Source organism: Pristis pectinata, chromosome 24, assembly GCF_009764475.1.
Source record: "Pristis pectinata isolate sPriPec2 chromosome 24, sPriPec2.1.pri, whole genome shotgun sequence".
Lineage (NCBI taxonomy): Eukaryota > Metazoa > Chordata > Chondrichthyes > Rhinopristiformes > Pristidae > Pristis > Pristis pectinata.
This window is the reverse complement of record NC_067428.1, coordinates 3,956,442-3,974,885: the sequence shown is the minus strand read 5'-3', so window position 1 is coordinate 3,974,885 and position 18,444 is coordinate 3,956,442. Positions and strand designations below refer to the sequence as shown.

Below are 18,444 nucleotides of genomic sequence, written 5' to 3'. Positions count from 1 at the left end.
CCTCACAGATCCAGTGAACCCGGTTCAATCCTGACCTTGGGTGCTGTCTGTGTGGAGTTCGCACGTTCTCCCTGCAACCTCCAGGTGCTCCGGTTTCCTCCCACGTCCCAAAGACGGAAGTTAATTGGCCGTCTGGGTGTATGGTAAGAGAATCAGCGTGGAGTTGATGGGCATGTGAGGGAAATAAGTTGGGAAAGGAATCGATGGGACTGCTCAACTGCATAGTTCACTGAAAATGGCGTCTCAGGTAGACAGGGTGGTGAAGAAGGCATTCGGCACGCTGGCCTTCAGTCAGGGCACGGAGTATAGGATTGGGAACGTGATGCTGCAGTTATACAAGACGTTAGTGAGGCCTCACTTGGAGCATTGCAGACAGTTTTAGTCACTCTGTTATAGGAAAGATGTTATTAAACTAGAAAGAGCGCCGAAAAGATTTCCCAAGATGTTGCCTGGACTTGGGGGCCTGAGTTACAAGGAAAGGTTGCGTAGACGAGGACTTTATTCCCTGGAACATAGGAGATTGAGGGGTGACCCGATAGAGGTGTATAAGATCCATGAGGGGCATAGACGGTGAAAGCACATAGTCTTTTTCCCAGGGAGGGGTTGCTAAAAACAAGAGGGTATAGGTTTAAGATCAGAGACGAGAGATTTAAAAGGGACATCAGGGGCAGCTTCTTCATGCAAAGGGTGGTGCGTATTTGGAATGAGCTGCCAGAAATAGTGGTTGAGGCGGGCACATTAGCAACATTTAAAAGCCATCTAGATAAGTCCATGGATAGGAGAGGTTTAGAGGGCTATGGGCCAAACGCGGGCAGATGGGACTAGCTCGCTGAGCAACACAGTCGGCATGGATGAGTTGGGCCTGTTTCCATGTTGCATGACTCTATGACTCTGAGGGCCAGCATTAACTCAATGGGCTGAATGGTCTCTTTCTTTATCATATAAAAATACAAAAGAGGGATGTTGCATTGTTGCCATTCACTGCACCAAACGTATCAGTACAGTCGCTTACAATGTTGTTATATCAACATTGCATCAAGTTCTTGTTTCCCAAACAATCCATCAGCGATGAGCTTGAGAGGCTGTTACACAGGGCCCAGCCTCTCCACATCAATAGTTGTCCTTCTCCCAGAGCCTTGGCGGTGGCAGCACCCAAGCTTCAGTGCATCCCTCAGCACGCACTGAAATGTGGAAAGTGCCGGTCGCCAGCACTCGGTTGCAGACTTCTCCTCACTTTGGAGCTTCGGGCCAGAACAAAGTTCATCGTTCACCCAGTTGATGATCTTCCCGTAACAGTTTGTGTCAGTGCGTGTCGTTTTGGGAACAGCCTGAAGCTCATAGAGTCCTCTGCTCGGGATGGACCTCGACAAGGACCACCACATCCCTTTCTTGGCAAACGCACCGTCCACAAGGAGGTGAATCAGAATCAGGTTTATTCTTGCCGTTGTTTTGTGGCGGTAGTACAGACATAAAAATTACTATAAGTTACAAAACTAAATAAATAACGCTGAAGAGGAATAACGAGGGAGTGTTCAAGGGTTCATGGACCGTTCAGAAATCTGACGGACAACTGCTTCACTCTCACTGCAGCCACCTCAAGTGCAGAGTGCGTTGGGAGTGAGGCTCTAGCTGTGCAGGAAGGATCTCCCTGCCAGCCAAGCGTGGTCTTGGTACTTGTTTGTGGATTCTGGTGAAGGGGCATTCTGCCCAATGTCTTTGGCAGTCTGCTCGGGAAACCGCCCCCACAGGATCCACCGTCTTCTCGACTCACATGTTCCCAAGGAGATTCTGTGAAGACCACCGCGTTATTACTTTGTGATCGAAGGAGTTTTTTCGTGTTCAATATTCTCTACAGGGGGCGGCGGAATGGGGCAGTCCAACTGAATGTGACGTTCTGCGGCAATGGGGCCAGGCCCATCCTCCACAACACCGGCGCAGGCCAAACCTCAGCTCGTCGTGACACTTGGTGTTCTACTGTCCTTCCCTGTAATACCAGTAGGGAGCTAGCAGGAGCCTTCAGAAAGTGGCGTGGACAGTGGTCCTAAGGTTATTTTACTGGATTTTACAGTAAAAGGGGATTAAATCCCACTGTTGAAGCCATCGAGAAATAAAAAGCTCATTCCGATAAATTTGGTCACAGTTTGTCATATAGATCCAGTTGGTTCAGGGAAGGATTAAAGGACTTGTGTTTACATTGTACCTTCAACACCTCCAACAATGTCACACAACATCTTTAATCAAATAAAGTTTCCTTCCAGCGGAACCTCTGCTGTAATCCAGGAAACACAGGAACTAGTTTGTGACATTTGCCATTTCCCTGTGACCACGTGGGTTTCCCCCGGGTGCACCGGTTCCTCCCGCATCTGAAAGACGTGCGGGTCGGTAGGTCAATTGGCCACTGTAAATTGCCCCCAGTGTGTAGGTGGGTGGCAGAATCTGGGAGGAGTTGGCGAGAATGTGGGGAGAATTAAAAACTGAGATTAATGAAAGATTAGTGTAACCGAGGGTTTGATGGTTGGCCAAACACTCTAAGAGATGAACTATGCCCAGTTTACGCGGAAAAACAGGGTAAATTAGTAGGGGGGGGGGGTGGAATTGTTCTGGGAGCCGGCATAGACTTGATGAGCCGAAATGTCTTCCTTCCAATGATCAAGTCTTTTCAAAGTCTAACCACAGGAGAGGTCACATCTACCTGAGAGATAATCACGGCTTTGGTTGCTCACTTTAGCAACAGTCCTGATCTCCCTTGCTTCTGAACTGGAGCATCAGTCTAGAAAAGGTGCTGAGGTCCCTGGATTGCATCTTGCACTCAGAGACCTGGCTCTGAGATGAACAATCTCACATATGACTCACCCTTTATGGACCAATGTCTTTCAAGGAGGATCCCTGTTGATTTTCATCTAACCTTTCCTCTTATGTGACTCCAGTCCCACATCAAGACTTGTCCTCTGAAGTGACCCATTATCAACTTCCGTGATGTGCTGAGCTGTGAGCACAACTCTTGGCAGTTTCTTGCTGTCCTGGGCAGAGCAGCTGCCATACCAAACCTTGAAGCATCCAGACAGGATGCTTTCTATGGTGCATCGATAAAAGTTGGTGAGTGTCAAAGGGGACATGCCAAATTTCTTTATCCTCCTGAGGAAGTAGAGGCACTGGTAAGCTTTCTTGCCATGGAATCTATGTGGTTGGATCAGGACAGGCTATTGGTGATGTTCACTCCTAGGAACTTGAAGCTCTCAACCCTCCACCTCAGCACCTTTGATGTAGACAGGTGCCTGTGCACTGTCCCCCCTTCCTGAAGTCAATGACCAGTTCTTTTGTTTTCTGACATTGAGAAAAGGTTGTTGTCATGACACCATGTCACTAAGCTCTCTATCTCCTTCCTGTACTTTGACTCATCGTTATTTGAGATACAGCTCACCACGGTGGTATCATCTGCAAACTTGTAGATGGAGTTAGAGCAGAATCTGGCCATGCTGTCATGAATGTATAGAGAGTAGAGTAGGGGGCTGAGGATGCAGCCTTGTGAGGCACCAATAAATGCTGGCCTTGTCATTCCTGTAAATAAGTTTTAAAAAAACAGGTAATTAAGTCCCTTCTACGTGCTCCGACATTCAGTGGAGATCATGGCAAAATCAAAACAAAACTATAGGTACTGGAGCCTGAAATAAAACAGAAAATGCTGGAAACGCTCAGCAGGTCAGGCAGCATCTGTGGGGAGAGGAAAAGAGGTGACGTTTCAAATCGAAAACCATTCACGGGAACTGGAAAAGTGAGAAAACAAGTTAGGTTAAAATTGCAGGGTGGGTGGGTAGGGATGGATGGGGAACATCCCTGATTGGAAGAGGCAGGGGTTGCCAGGGTGATACACCCCACCCTGTCAGAGACCGTCCCATTCATCCCTTCTCTCTCCCTCTCTGCAACTAAAACTAACTGTTTTCTCTCCTTCACAGTTCTGACGAAGGGTCTTCAATGTGAAACACAAACTTTGTTTCTCTTTCCACAGATCACGGCCGATCTTTGAGTTCAGGTTCACTTTCCGCCCAATCACAGGATTTGTTGTTCCACTTAGAATTCAAAGACCTATTGTTCTCAGGCTTGGATACACACCAGAATTGGACACCCACTGCTCCCTGCAGTAGAAAATTGCCAAGATTCACAACTGTCTGAGTGAATACATTCCTTATCCAACCTTAGACTCTGGCCAGAGACTCCAGCCAGAGGAAGCCTCCCTTTAGGGCTCACACTGACAAGCCCATGTGTTTCAATCAAATCAACTTTCGATCACCTCTCCTGCCAAGAGACTTTAGACCCATCTTGCACAATCTCTCCCCTTGCAGCAACCCTATTGTTCCAGAGATTGCGTGAGTGAATCCACATTTCACTGCCTTTGTGGCAAGTGTATTCTCCCCAAGATGCAGAGAAGGAATGGTCAGGCCCTAGGGAATATTGAGGAGCAGGGGGACCTTAACGTACAAGTGCAAAGATCCCTGAAGGTGGCACCACTGCTAGATAACATGGTGAAGGAGGCGTACAGGATACTTGCCTTCATTAGCTAGGTCATAGAATATAGGATCAGGAAGATTACTGTACAGCTTTATAAAACATTGGTTAGGTCAGAGCTGGAATAATATGTACAGTTTCGGTCACCACATTATAGAAGGATATGGTTGCACTGGAGAGGGTGCAGAGGTGATGTTGCCTGGGATGAAGTGTTACAGGAAAGACTGGGTAGGCTGGGCTTGTTTTTCTTGGAGGTGATGAGGCTGAGGGGGACCTGACAGAGATGTACAAAATTATGAGGGGAATACGTGGGGTAGATAATTGGAAACCTTCCCCCATAACAGAAGTGTCTAAAACTAGAGGGCGTATGTCTAAGGTAAGGGGTTTAGAGGGGATCGGAGGAAGAAGAGCGTGGTTGGAATCTGGGACACACTGTCTGAATGGGCGGTGGAGGCTGTCCAACTGAATGGGACGTTCTGCAGCAATGGGGCCAGGCAAGGAAGGTTATGGACCAAGTAATGGTAGATTGGTGTAGATGGGTACTTGATGGTCAGGATGGAACTGGTGGGCCAAAGGGCCTGTTTCTGTGCCTTCATATCTCATATCTCCATGGCTCTGTTCCAGGTACATCTCACCATAAGACCATAAAGACTAAGAAATAGAAGCAGGAGTAGGCCTGTTCCACTGTTCAGTAAGACCATGGCTGATCAAACTTTCCTCGTCCATTTTCCCACTAGCCTCACAACCTTCGACTCCCTTACTGATTAAATGTCTATCTGTCCCAGCTTTGAGAATTCAGCCTCCCTGGCTTTCTGGGGCACAAAATTCCACAGACCCACAACCTTTTGAGAGAAGACATTTTCCCTTCCCTCAGTCTTAAATGGGAACCTCCTTATTCTGGAGGAGAAATATCTTCCCAATCAACCTCACTAAGAATCTTATAATTTCAATAAGATGGCTTCTTATTTATCTGGACTCCATTGAGTACAGACCCAAAGATCCATGTTATTGTAGACAGAATCCTTTCCCCTTGAACTTCAAACATCTTGCACAAGGCTTTCTCCTTCTTAGCCTGTCAGGATTGAGGCTGACTTTTTTCCGTTCCAGTTCTGTGGGCTCTGGGGTGGTTGACGAAGCCAACTTGAGAACAACAGACCCTCCCACAGAGGAGGTAGGAGACGCCTGACTAGGCAGGCGGGTGGGTGGTTTGAGGGGTGTTCCACCCCTTCTTCTAGTTACACGGGGCCTCTGTGTGCTCCCAACAATACAACCCCAAATTCTTCTTGAGTACTAGAAGGCCAAATATTCCCGGGAATCAGTGGTGATGTTGCCTTTCTTCAAGCAGCCTTTGAGCACATCCTTGAATTTTTTCAAAGTCAAAGTCAATGCACAAGCCCATGTGTGCACAGGTGCAATGAAAAACTACTTGCAGCAGCATCACAGGCACACAGCATCAGATAAGCAGCATTCACAATTAAGACATAAATGAAACATAAATTATACACAATTTTTACAAGAAAGGACACAATTAGAACAAAGAAACAAAGTCAGTTTTAGTCCAAAGTGATCAACATAGTCATAGTGTTGCTGAACTGTAGTGATTAGGGTTGTGCCGGTTGGTTCAAGAACCCAATGGTTGAAGGGAAGTAGCTGTTCCTGAACCTGGTGGTGTGGGACTTCAGGCTTCTGTACTTGCTGCCCAATGGTAGCTGTGAGAAGATGGCATGGCCAGGATGGTGGGGATCTTTGACGATGAATGCTGCCTTCCTGAGGCAACGCCTCCTGTAGATACTCCCGATGGTGGGGAGGGACGTGCCCGTGATGTATCGGGCTGAGTCCGCTACTCTCTGCAGCTTTCTATGTTCCTGCACATTCGAATTGCCGTCCCAGCCCCTGATGCAACTAGTCAGGATACTTTCAACAGTGCATCTGTAGAAGTTTGTTAGAGTGTTCGGTGACAAGCCGAACCTCCTTAACCTCCTAAGAAAGTAAAGATGCTGACGCGCCTTGCTTGTGATTGCATCTATGTTTGTGCCCAGGACATCTGATTGTTAACACCCAGGAATTTAAAGCTCCTGACTCTCTCCACTGCCGATCCCCCAATGTAGACTGGTGCATGTTCGCCCTCCTTCCCCTTCCTGAAGTCAACAATCAGCTCTTTAGTTTTACTGACGTTGAGCGGGAGGTTGTTGTTGCAGCTCACTGAACCTTTTCCTCTGTCTGCGTCGAAATCTATTCCTGTAACAGAACGTGTAACCTGCATACTATCTGACTTACTGGTCCTTTGTTGTACCTGGATGTTACCTTCCATCTGACCTAGCCCCAAACCCCCTACATCCCAATCCACCCTAATATACCCTATCCAACAGCCCTCTCCCCCACACTAACCTCCCCCACACCATCCCGTCAAAGTTAGCCGGCCAACACAGAGAGGGAAACAACAAATGGGCTCTCCTGCTGCAATGACTCAGCACAGGGATCAGGGTTAATCAAGGTTGCAACATGCAATCAATCCACTGGCAAACATTAGCATGACTGATAACCCCACTCAACAGAATTACTTTGTTTCTGGCACCATCTCCTCTGTCCATTTCTGTATCTGTACTTAATAAAGTAATCAGCGAGAATGGAAGGTCACTCCGTACAGTGGTACTACATTTGTACATGTAACGGGCAATAAAATGATAAATACAAGCTGGCTGTGAGTGCAGAGGGAGAATGGGCTTTGGGCTTGTGATGCTGTCTCTCACTGCTCAGCAGTGGGTAAATTATCAGATGCATTTATTGTAATTGACCCCAGTGAGCAGAATGAGAGAGTGGAGCTGCCTGCTGTGGATGTCCATCTGCAGATGGTAATACAAGGGAGAGAGCAACGGGACGTGCAGTTTCCCAACACCAGCCCTCCCAACCCTTACCCACACAATCCCCTGCCACCACCTCACCCCCCTCACCTCTTCCCCTTCCTGCCTGGGTGGGGTTGGGTGTGTAGTCCGGGGGAGGTGCGTGGGAGCAAGCCTGAGACCTGGGAATACTTACTGCCTATGATTGGTCCCTTTCCCTAGCAGTACCGATCCATGGCAAGCAATCAGGCTACCTGCTCGTCTCCCTATCCCAGGGTCACAAGCCGATTGTTGAGACCATACTCATTCCCAAACTGAGATCAGCACAGAGTTGGGATTAAACCCGGAATCTTCCCAGTCTGCACTGGGGAAGCCTCAGTATCTGGAAGTTGGTGAGTTGGGACCAACTCATGATTAAAAACTCACCATGCATCGGAAACTATCTCCAACCCACTGGCTTCTGGGTTGAACACTTTGTAGGAGGAGCAGGTTGTCAGCTTCAGTCGGAATCATTCCGTTCCAGTGACGTTACCACAGCTTTTCCAATGTAACTGGCTGACTGGCAGAAGGCAAAGTGTGGGAATAAAGGGGGCCTTTTCTGGTTGGCTGCCGGTGACTAGTGGTGTTCTGCAGGGGTCGGTGTTGGGTCCGCTACTTTTACATTATATGTTAATGATCTGGATGACAGAATTGTGGGCTTCGTGGCCAAGTTTGCGGATGATACAAAGACAGGCGGAGGGGCAGGTAGTTTTGAGGAAGCAGGGAGTCTGCAGAAGGACTTGGACAGGTTGGGAGAATGGGCAAAGAAGTGGCAGACGCAATACAGTGTAGGGAAATGTATGGCCATGCACTTTGGTAGAAGGAATAAAGGCGTAGACTATTTTCTAAACAGGAATTTGCAAAGGGACTTGGGAGTCCTAGTGCAGGATTCCCTGAGGTTGACGTGCAGGTTGAGTTGGTAGTAAGGAAGGCAGATGCAATGTTAGCATTCGTTTTGAGAGGACTAGAATATGAAACAAGAATGTAATGCTGAGGCTTTATAAGGAATGGGTCAGACCACATTTGGAGTATCGTAAGGAAGGATGCGCTGGCATTGGAGAGGGTCCAGAGGAGGTTTTCAAGAATGATCCCAGGAATGAAAGGGTTAAAGTATGAGGAGTGTTTGATGTCTCTGGGCCTGTACTCACTGGAGTTCAGAAGGATGAGGGGGGATCTCATTGAAACCCACCGAATATTGAAAGGCCTGGATAGAGTGGACTTTCTCTCTGTAGCCAATTCCTCTCTTGTTCTAATGGGGCTGCTGTAATCACACTGTTTAACCCTTCCACAGGCTGAGACAGCAGTGGAGGAAACATGGGGAAATGCAGGAGCAGGGGAAGGTCATTCGGTTCTTTGAGTCTGTTCTTCATTCATAGATTCACAGATTCACAGACTTGTACAGCACGGAAACAGGCCCTTCGGCCCAACTCACAGTTTGCTGCTCACTGCAGCGCACGAGAGAGGTCACCCTTTACTCAAAGTGGAATGACTTTGCATATGTTGGCTTCAGTGCAATGTGCAATGGCCTGGTTGGGGCTTCCTCTGGCTTCCCCGAAGTCCAGGCCATCTCTTTACTTGTTGGTGAATGGCACCTTGCTTAAGACCTCTTTGGTCAGAGGACCTCCACTCTGTCAGTGTCAGTGTTAAACCCTTTGACCTGATGACTGACATCATGGTGGATAGTCACACTGTAGGCAGTGCACCTGAAGGGAATGGACATCTCAACATGTTTAGCAGATTATCATGCAAGGGTTAGGGAGAGGTGCTTTTTGCAGCACAGTTTTTGTTTGTTCTAATTGTGTTCTTTCTTGTAAAAATTGTGTATAATTTATGTTTAAGTCTCTCTTGTGAGTGCTGCTTATCTGATGCTATGTGCCTGTGATGCTGCTGCAGGTAAGTTTTTCATTGCACCTGTGCACACATGTACCTGTGCATAGGACAATAAACTTAATTTTGACTTTGAGTATATCACAAGACGAGAATAAATGGGTTAGGAAGTTGTGGGCACGCTGTGTTGGCGCCACTTGCGGGCTGCCCCCAGAACACTCTACGCAAAAGATGCATTTCACAGTGTGTTTCGATGTACATGTGACTAATAAAGAAATCTTATCTGATCTTAAACTTAACATAAACTTAAATTAACATAATTTATACATAAATGTGTACAAAATAACAACACCAGTGCAAGATTGAGAAAGAGAAAAACACTATAGTCCAAGGTAGTGTTAAGTTTTTTCAGGTCAGTTCAAGAACCTGATGGGAAGAAACTGTTGCTGAACCTTGAGGTGTGGGTCTTCAGGCTCCTGTACCTCCTGCCTGATGGCAGCATCGAGAAGAGGACATCAGGTGGGGGTCCCTGATGATGGATGTCGCCTTCCTGAGGCACTGCCTCTTGTAGATCTCCTCAATGGTGGGGAGAGCTGTAACCGTGATGGAACTGGCTGAGTCCACCACTCCCTGTAGTCCCTTGCATTCCTATGCATTGGTGTTTCCATACCAGGCCATGATGCAACCAATCAGAATGTTATGCTGTTAAATATCAAGTTTTATTCTTGAGTCCATGTCCACTTATGATAGCACCATCGGATCCATATCATCTTCAGTCCAGACAGAATCAACGTCAGTACTGGTGGTTAGATGCCAAGGAACTTCAGAGCACTTTCTCCTCTGCCCTTTTAATGAGAACACAAACCCATTCAGTTAAAATACAAGTGCGGAGACAAAGTCCACGTAAATATGACAAGCATCTGCCAGAAGGTCCATTAGCTCAGACCAGCTGGTGGGAAGGAGTGTGAGGGTTTGCCGAGCTGGAGGTTTAGTTGATATGACAGGGAGTCTATGATCTGAAATAGCAACCTCTTCAAAGAAAAAGCAATTGTTCAAAAAAAAGACCTTTTTTTCACCAAGGTGGTTCTGATCAACTCTTCTCTACATGTGCCCATGGGGGGAATCTAAACCCTATAAGGATTCCACTTATTATTGAATCCAAGCAAAGTGATTCAGAGTTACCTGGTTTCTGTCTTACCAACCGTGTCAAAAATTTATCCCACCAACTTAAGGGAACAGCCCCTCCCCTCCTACTGGTGATAACACAGTCATGGGTTCACACAGCTCGGTCCCGTTTCTTTTAGGACACTCATGTGGCTATCATTTTGGCCAACAGACACCCAGATCTGCTTTAAGGTCCTATTCAGTCCAAGACAATTTTCACATTTGTTTTAACAGCAACAACTTCAATACTAAAAGCACAACAATGCAGTTATTTGTGCATCATCTTCAAGAGTGAAAATATCTTCACTATACTCCAGAAACTCTTCTAAAGATTCTCTAATGATCCACGTCAGTCTTTCACGCTAAGCACAGCTAAAAAGGCTTTTCCCATTTCTATCCACAAACTTCTTTCCTGTTCACCTTTTAGTTGATCTAAATAAGACCTTGGTTTCCTTTAATTGTGTACAGTACTTGCCAGAGTTTGCCTAGAAATTATCTATTGCAAATCTACGGAAACATTTTTGTTGAACTATTATTTGTCTTTGTTTATGAACAGTTAGCCATCCTATCATTCACTTTTCCTCTTCCTTCAGGGAAGCGCACAGCCTCTGTATGTGCCATTTCACTCTTACCGACATCTCATTTACATCACTAACAAGTTCGGCACAGCTTTGTGGGCCAAAAGGCCTGAATTGTGCTGTAATTGTTCTATGTTCTGTGTTCTAAGTAGGGTCAACCCACCGACTTGTTTCATGACTTTAGTTGCTATCTGGATTTAACTGCAGATTTTCGGCGGGGGGGGCACTTAAATCTAATCAGATGGTCCCTCTGTCCAGAGTGGGATTTGGAATACAGCAAAATCACCATAGCAGCATGCAAATTCAGAAAATCCTGCACGTTTTGAAAAACTCATGTTCCAAAGTGGAGATCAGGTGGCCATTCACCAACTCAGAGAGAATCGAATTTCCTGGTTCCATTATCACCTTTATGAACCTTCCTGCAGCATTTCCAGTGCTGCTGCGATCTCTTTGTAACACAAACGCCAGAACTGGCTGCAGGGTATTGGTATTGGTATTGGTTTATTATTGTCACTTGTACCGAGGTACAGTGAAAACCTTGTCTTGCAAATCGATCGTACAGGTCAATTCATTACACAGTGCAGTGACATGGAGTTAGTACAGAGTGCATTGAGGTAGTACAGGTAAAAACAATAACAGTACAGAGTAAAGTGTCACAGCTACAGAGAAAGTGCAGTGCAATAAGGTGCAAGGTCACAACAAGGTAGGTCTTAAGGTCAGAGTCCATCTCATCGTGTAAGGGAACCATTCAATAGTCTTATCACCGTGGGATAGAAACTGTCCTTGTGCATGGTGGTACGTGCCCTCAGCCTCCTGTATCTTCCACCTGATGAGGAAGGAGAGAAGAGAGAATGACCCAGGTGGGTGGGGTCTTTGATTATGCTGGCTGCTTCACCAAGGCAGTGAGAGGTATAGACAGAGTCCAAGGAGGGAAGGCTGGTTTCCATGATGCACTGGGCTGTGTCCATAACGTTCTGCAGTTTCTTGCGGTCCTGGGTAAAGCAGTTGCCGTACCAAGCCGTCATGCATCCAGATAGGATGCTTTCTATGGTGCAACGATAAAAGTTGGTGAGTGTCAAAGGGGACATGCCAAATTTCTTCAGCCTCCTGAGGAAGTAGAGGCGCTGGTGAGCTTTCTTGGCCGTGGCATCTACGTGATTTGACCAGGACGGGCTATTGGTGATGTTCACTCCCAGGGACTTGAAGCTCTCAATCCTCTTGACCTCAGCACCACTGATGTAGACGGTGCACGCGCACTGCCCCCTTTCCTGAAGCCAATGACCAGCTCTTTTGTTTTGCTGACATTGAGGGAAAGGTTGTTGTCATGTCACCATGTCACTAAGCTCTCTATCTCCTTCCTGTACCCCGACTTGTCATTGTTTGCCCTCCCCTGTCCTCCCCTGCCATTTATTTCCCATCTTGAGCAAGGCGTGTGTTAAAAAGCTTCCCAGCCTCAGTTCCATCCGAGACTTCTGTTGCTTCTATTACTTGTGGCCCTGTGATTTCCCCTCCAGCTTTCGTTTGGTAGAAGTGACCAGATTTACTTCTGTTGGATCCCCCCTCTCCAACACCACGGTTTCAATCCCAAATGGTAGACCTTGCTGTGCGGCAGTTTTTGAGGCCAAACCTCGAGATCTGAGACAACGTCGCCATACTCGGGCGACCCCGTCTCCAACACGGGTTTTAATTTCCGTCCTCTTGACCAACCTGAACGTCTCAGGAGCCGACAAAGGATCCCTCAGCCGCTCTTGGTGAATTATTCTCTGAATGAGGCTATTCGAAGGAGGTTTACATTTTGTAGGGAAACTAGTTATCGTTTAGGTTCCCTTTCAGACCCTGAAATGGAAACAACCCATCATCTTAGCTTTGAGGCCATTCCTGAGCCATTTGGTTGACGGCTAGCCCACTGTTAGGCTGGGACACAGCTCCCTTTCTGACACTCCTCATGACACAGGTCCCTGATATTGATGGAAATTGCATGGATCTACCCTGCATTACCCGGAGCCCAGAACATCTGCACTGCACCTTTAGTAGAGTCATAGAGCAATACAGCATGGAAACAGGCCCTTCAGCCCAACTCATCCATACCAACCAAGGTGCCTCACCAAGCTAGTCCTATTTGCTTGTGCTTATAACCAGAACTAGTTATTCAAACAGGGGCCCAAGCACCCTGATCATTGCTACACAACCATCAAAGACATCCACTGAGCCACCCCTCACCCACACTTTGGTTAGTCAGACCACCAGGCTGTGCTGCTTCTCCCTGCATACAAACGGAAGCTGAAACAGGAGGATCCAGTACGGAAAGTCACACAGTGCTGGTCTGAGGAAACAGATGAGCTTCTACGCGACTGCTTTGAATCAGTGGCCTGGTCCATGTCCAAAGACTCAGCTGCCAGCCTAGATGAGTATGTCACCACCATCATGGGCTTCATCAGCAAGTGTGTTGAGGACTGTGCATCAAGGACAATACGGGTGATCCCAAACCGGAAACCATGGATGAACCGGGAGATCCACTCCCTACTGAAGTCCAGGACGGCAGCATTCAAATCAGGTGACCCTGACCTCATCAAGAAATCAAGGTATGACCTTCGTAAAGCGATCAGGGATGCCAAGAGACAATACCAGCCCAAAACCGAGTCCAAGACCAGCCGTCAGTTGTGGCAGGGTTTACGTGCTATAACGTGCTACAAAACGAAGTCGGGCAGTTTCGCTGACAACGGCGCATCCCTTCCCGATGAGCTTAATGCATTCTATACATGCTTTGAACAGAAGGGGATTGGTTTCTCACCACCCACCCTGACAGCCTCCAAAGCACCCGAACCCATGGTCACCGTCGAGGACGTAAGATCGGTCTTCCGGAGAGTGAAGCTGAGGAAAGCATCTGGCCCAGATGGTGTCCCTGGCTGTGTCCTTAAATCGTGCACAGATCAGCTGACGGGGGTACGCAAACATTTGTAATCTCTTCCTGCTTCAATCTGAGACTCCCATCTGCTTTAAAAGACTACCATCATCCCGGTACCGAAGAAAAAGAAAGTAACGTGCCTTAATGACTGCCACCCGGTGGCTCTGACATCCACCACCATGAAGTGCTTTGAGAGGCTGGTCATGGCACGTATTAACTGCAGCCTCCCAGAAAACCTTGACCCACTGCAATTCACTTCCTGCCGAAACAGGTCAACAGCAGACACCATCTCCCTGGCCCTACACTCACCTCTGGAGCATCTGGACAGTAAAGACACCTACATTGGACTGTTGTTTATTGACTACAGCTCTGCCTTCAATGCTGTAATTCCAAGCAAACTCATCACCAAACTCCTAGACCAGGGACTCATGATTATTCTCAACACTGGTGCCCCACAAGGCTGCGTCCTCAGCCCTCTACTCTACTCCCTATACACTCATGACTGCGTGGCCAGATTCTGCTCTAACTCCATCTACAAATTTGTAGATGACAAATAATGATGAGTCAGAGTACAGGAAGGAGATAGAGAGCTTAGTGGAATGGTGTCATGACAACAACCTTTCCCTCAATGTCAGCAAAACAAAAGAGCAGGTCATTGACTTCAGGACGGGGTGGTGGGGGATGGGGGGGGGTGTCGCTGCACATGCACCTGTCTACATCAATGGTGCTGAGGTCGAGAGGGTTGAAAGCTTCAAGTTCCTGGGAGTGAACATCACCAATAGCCTGTCCTGGTCCAGCCACATAGACGCCACAGACAAGAAAGTTCAGCAGTGCCTCTACTTTCTCAGGAGGCTGAAAAAATTTGGCATGTCCCCTTTGACACTCACCAACTTTTATCGTTGCACCATAGAAAGCATCCTATCTGGATGCATGACGGCTTGGTACGGCAACTGCTCTGCCCAGGACTGCAACAAACTGCAGAGAGTTGTCAACACAGCTCAGCGCATCACAGGAACCAGCCTCCCCTCCATGGACTCTGCCTATACTTCTTGCTGCCTCGGTAAAGCAGCCAGCATAATCATAGACCCTATCCACGCTCAACATCCTCTCTCCTCCCCTCTCCCATTAGGCAGAAGATACAAAAGCCTGCAAGCACGTACCACCAGGCTCAAGGACAGCTTCTTTCCTGCTGTTATAAGACTTTTGAACAGTCGCCTAGTATGGAAAGGTGGACTCTTGACCTCACAATCTACCCTGCACCTTATTGCCTGTCTGCACTTCCTCTGTAGTTGTGACACTTTACTCTGCATTCTGTATTGTTTTTACCCTGTACTACCTCAATGCACTGTTGCAATGAATTGACCTGTACGAATGGTATGCAAGACAAGTTTATCACTGTACCCTGGTACAAGTGACAATAATAAACCAATTTACCAATTTATTTAAAGAAGGCACTTCAAAATCATGCAATTATTGAACACACTTTTATCTACAGTGACATAAAAGAACAAAGATACTTCCTGTTGAATAGGGAAGAGGGGGAGAGAAAGGGAGACAACCAGGGCTCACTATCTCCTTGTCAGAACGTTACAACGTCCATTAACTAACATTCTTTTCAAAGTCGTTGGCAGAGTTGTTAACTTCAAAAGTAATGGACACCAATTTCATAAATCTGCCTTCATCTGAGCTTTGAAAGACATGGGATCTCTCCGCTGAATGGCTTCTTTCAGCTTTTGTGAATCAGATCCCCAGTGTTCAGTGAACTGAACCGCTGTTTAAAGGGACATTGTCATCACACCAGCTATAGCGGCTGGAAATAACAGCAGCAGCATTTTAAAGCTTTGACTTTGCAGTGCCGCTGCTGTTCTTCCAGGCTGCAGGTGGGCCGGATTCTGTCTCAGTCGGTGCCTCCATGCTTGGGACGGTCCCTCTGTATATCCCCAGCACTGTCCTCACAGCTGAGACCTTCAGCCAGACTTTCAGTGTCTCACATCCCCTAACATTTCCATCAGGGGTTTTCATCCCCAAACTCATTCTCCTCAGAGATTTTCCTTTCCTGTCTCCCTACAGTAGGAACTGGAAGGGACCCTTCATCCCCTCAAACCTGTCCTAGCATTCAGTCAGACATGGCTGAGCAGAAAGTCAGGCCATTTACCTGCCTTGGTCCTATATTCCTTGCTTCTCTTAACCAACAGATTCTACGAATTTCTCTCTCCAAAGCTCAGTCAGATCCCAGCCTCCACATTTTCTGGTGGGGGTCAGTCTTGGATTTTCACCACTCCCTGTCCGGAACAAGGTCTGGCCGGAATTTTTCACCTCCTTATTTCCTCCAGCCGAGGAATTTATTTTCTGCACTGAACATTTGAAACACCTCGGCTCGATTACTCCTCACCCTTCAATGGTCAGGTAACATAAATCAGTTTTATGTGTCCTGTACTAACTTATCCCTTTACGTCCCAGAGTCATTTCCAACCAGCCCGGGTGTCGTTCTCCAAGGCTGTGACTCTCCCTGCAGTGCCAGACAGAGCACGCAGCTTGGGGTGAGTCCCGAACTCTGGGCCTGTTTGCTTCAGCCTGACTTCCCCCTCCCCCTGAACCCCAGCCCCGTCGAAAAAGATCAACATTCCATTAAGCTTCCAGGCTTTCCCCTGATGCCACCCACCACCTTGGCACTTCCGAACCTCCCACCACAACTCCTTTTCTCACAGACTGGAAAATACCTTGATGTATTTTTTTTATCCAAATCTTGATTGGCCAACTCCTTTGCTGCCATAAAAGGCCAAGGGGTGGGGAGGGGGGGGGGGTGAAGAGGTGATTTTATTTCCTCTCCCAACAAGAAAGGGGCAGGTACGCAGGTTAACATGGTGTACAACACTAATCACAGTCAATTTCACCCCCCGCTAACATCTGAACTGAGTATGTGCACTTGTGTAACCATGTGGGTGTGATTATCATAGAGGGATGCAGCATAGAAACAGGGCCTTCAGCCCATCGAGTCCACACTAATCCTATACTAACCCCATTTTATTCTCCCCACATTCCCATCACGTCTCTCCAGATTCTACCACTCACCTACACACTAGGGGCAGTTGACTGTAGACAACTAACTTACAAACCCACACGTCTTTTAGATGTGGGAGGGAAAGAGACCACCTGGAGGAAACCCACGGCGTCACAGGGAGAATGTGTAAATGTTGGACATAAACAGAGGTCCCAACCCATCAGGCAGGATCCTGACCCTGCTCCAACTGTGCTCCTGGTACATCATTGGGACCTTGACTTTAATGGCCCAAGGGTCTCACCACTCCACTGGATGTGGCAGGCAAGAAGATGAGGGCTTTCTAATGACAAACACTGTGCTTCACAGGGTGAGGAGGGGGAGATGTCTATGACCTCAGGTACCAGCTCCTGTTTGTGAAGAACAGCCCTAACCTCCTCCTGACACCAACCACCCACCACAGAGCCAGTGGGACCAGCTACCAGGCCCTGTGATTCCAAATAGACATGAGCTGCCTCTCTCAGCTCACGAACATGACTGGGGATCTCAGGCTGAGATAGCCTGGGCCTGGAACTGATTATACGCAGAATGGTAATGGGGGGACGGGTGGTGGGGAGGGGATGGGGAACCTCACATCTGCTCAGTGGTCCCAGCAAAAATCTTACTGCACTCAGTTACACCCCACCTAACCTAAACCCAGCCCTCAGGGAATATGAGTTCTGGGACAGGGGCTGGAAAATGGGGGTGTGAGGGAGCTGGGGGGGGGGGGGGGGTGCCACAGCAGTTCCAGCTGGCACTGATAAAGAACGTCAGCTGCTCAGAATTCTATACAGCTCGTTTTAGATAGATCTTAACAGGTCATTTCTGAGAAACAAGCCTAACCCAAAGTACGGCCTTGAGCAATTCAGCATCGTCTTGGTGACCATCCATTGTCAAAGGTCCCTCTCCCACACAGAGGCAGTCTGCTTCAATTGTTACTGTAGTTGGATGGAGGTGGGTGGGGAGATCTTGAGGAAGAGGAAGGAGACTTAGTTGGGGACCGTCCCGAACTAATCAGTTTCCCATCTCTTGTCCCCCAGGAGAAGAGGAAGCGGCAGACGGAGATCGAGAACAAGAAGAGGCAGCTAGAGGACGAGCGGAGGCAGCTGCAGCACCTGAAGGTAGGTCTCCTCACACCGACTGCTCTCCCGCAAACACTGCCTCGGACAAACCTCAGACGGCCACCTTAGGCAAGCGCTCTCCTCGCCTCTCTGGCCTGCCTTGGTTCTCTGACACTGGCATTAAACTACAGGTTACTGTGGGGTGGTCATCACTGGACGCCATCCTTGACTAACCAGTGTCCTAGCTGCATCCAACTGCAGTCATTTCATGGGAAGCCTTCTCTACCCGTCCCTGAGGGTGTGCTGTTGAGTGGAATGGCCATGCTGCTCTGAGCTGACATTGGAGCATCACTTTATTGATCTGTTCGCTGTACCAATTATTAACTGTCCATGTAAATACAACGTCTGAGCTGTCCGACCCAAACCCAGTGCTACTCGATAAGACTGGGCCTCGAAATGAGGTTTAGAAAGGAGTGCTTAGTTCCAAAGA

The 18,444-nt window shown here is 47.8% G+C and overlaps 1 protein-coding gene across 2 annotated transcripts in view; it reads left to right on the top strand.

The window, feature by feature from the left end:
* The window catches only part of palm1a (paralemmin 1a), a 208,277-nt gene that overhangs the window by 90,473 nt on the left and 99,360 nt on the right, over positions 1-18,444 (top strand). For both annotated transcript variants that reach the window (XM_052038046.1, XM_052038045.1), the window contains exon 3: positions 17,934-18,014. In XM_052038046.1, coding sequence (XP_051894006.1) covers positions 17,934-18,014 — 81 coding nt within the window. The remainder of the gene's footprint in view (positions 1-17,933; positions 18,015-18,444) is intronic.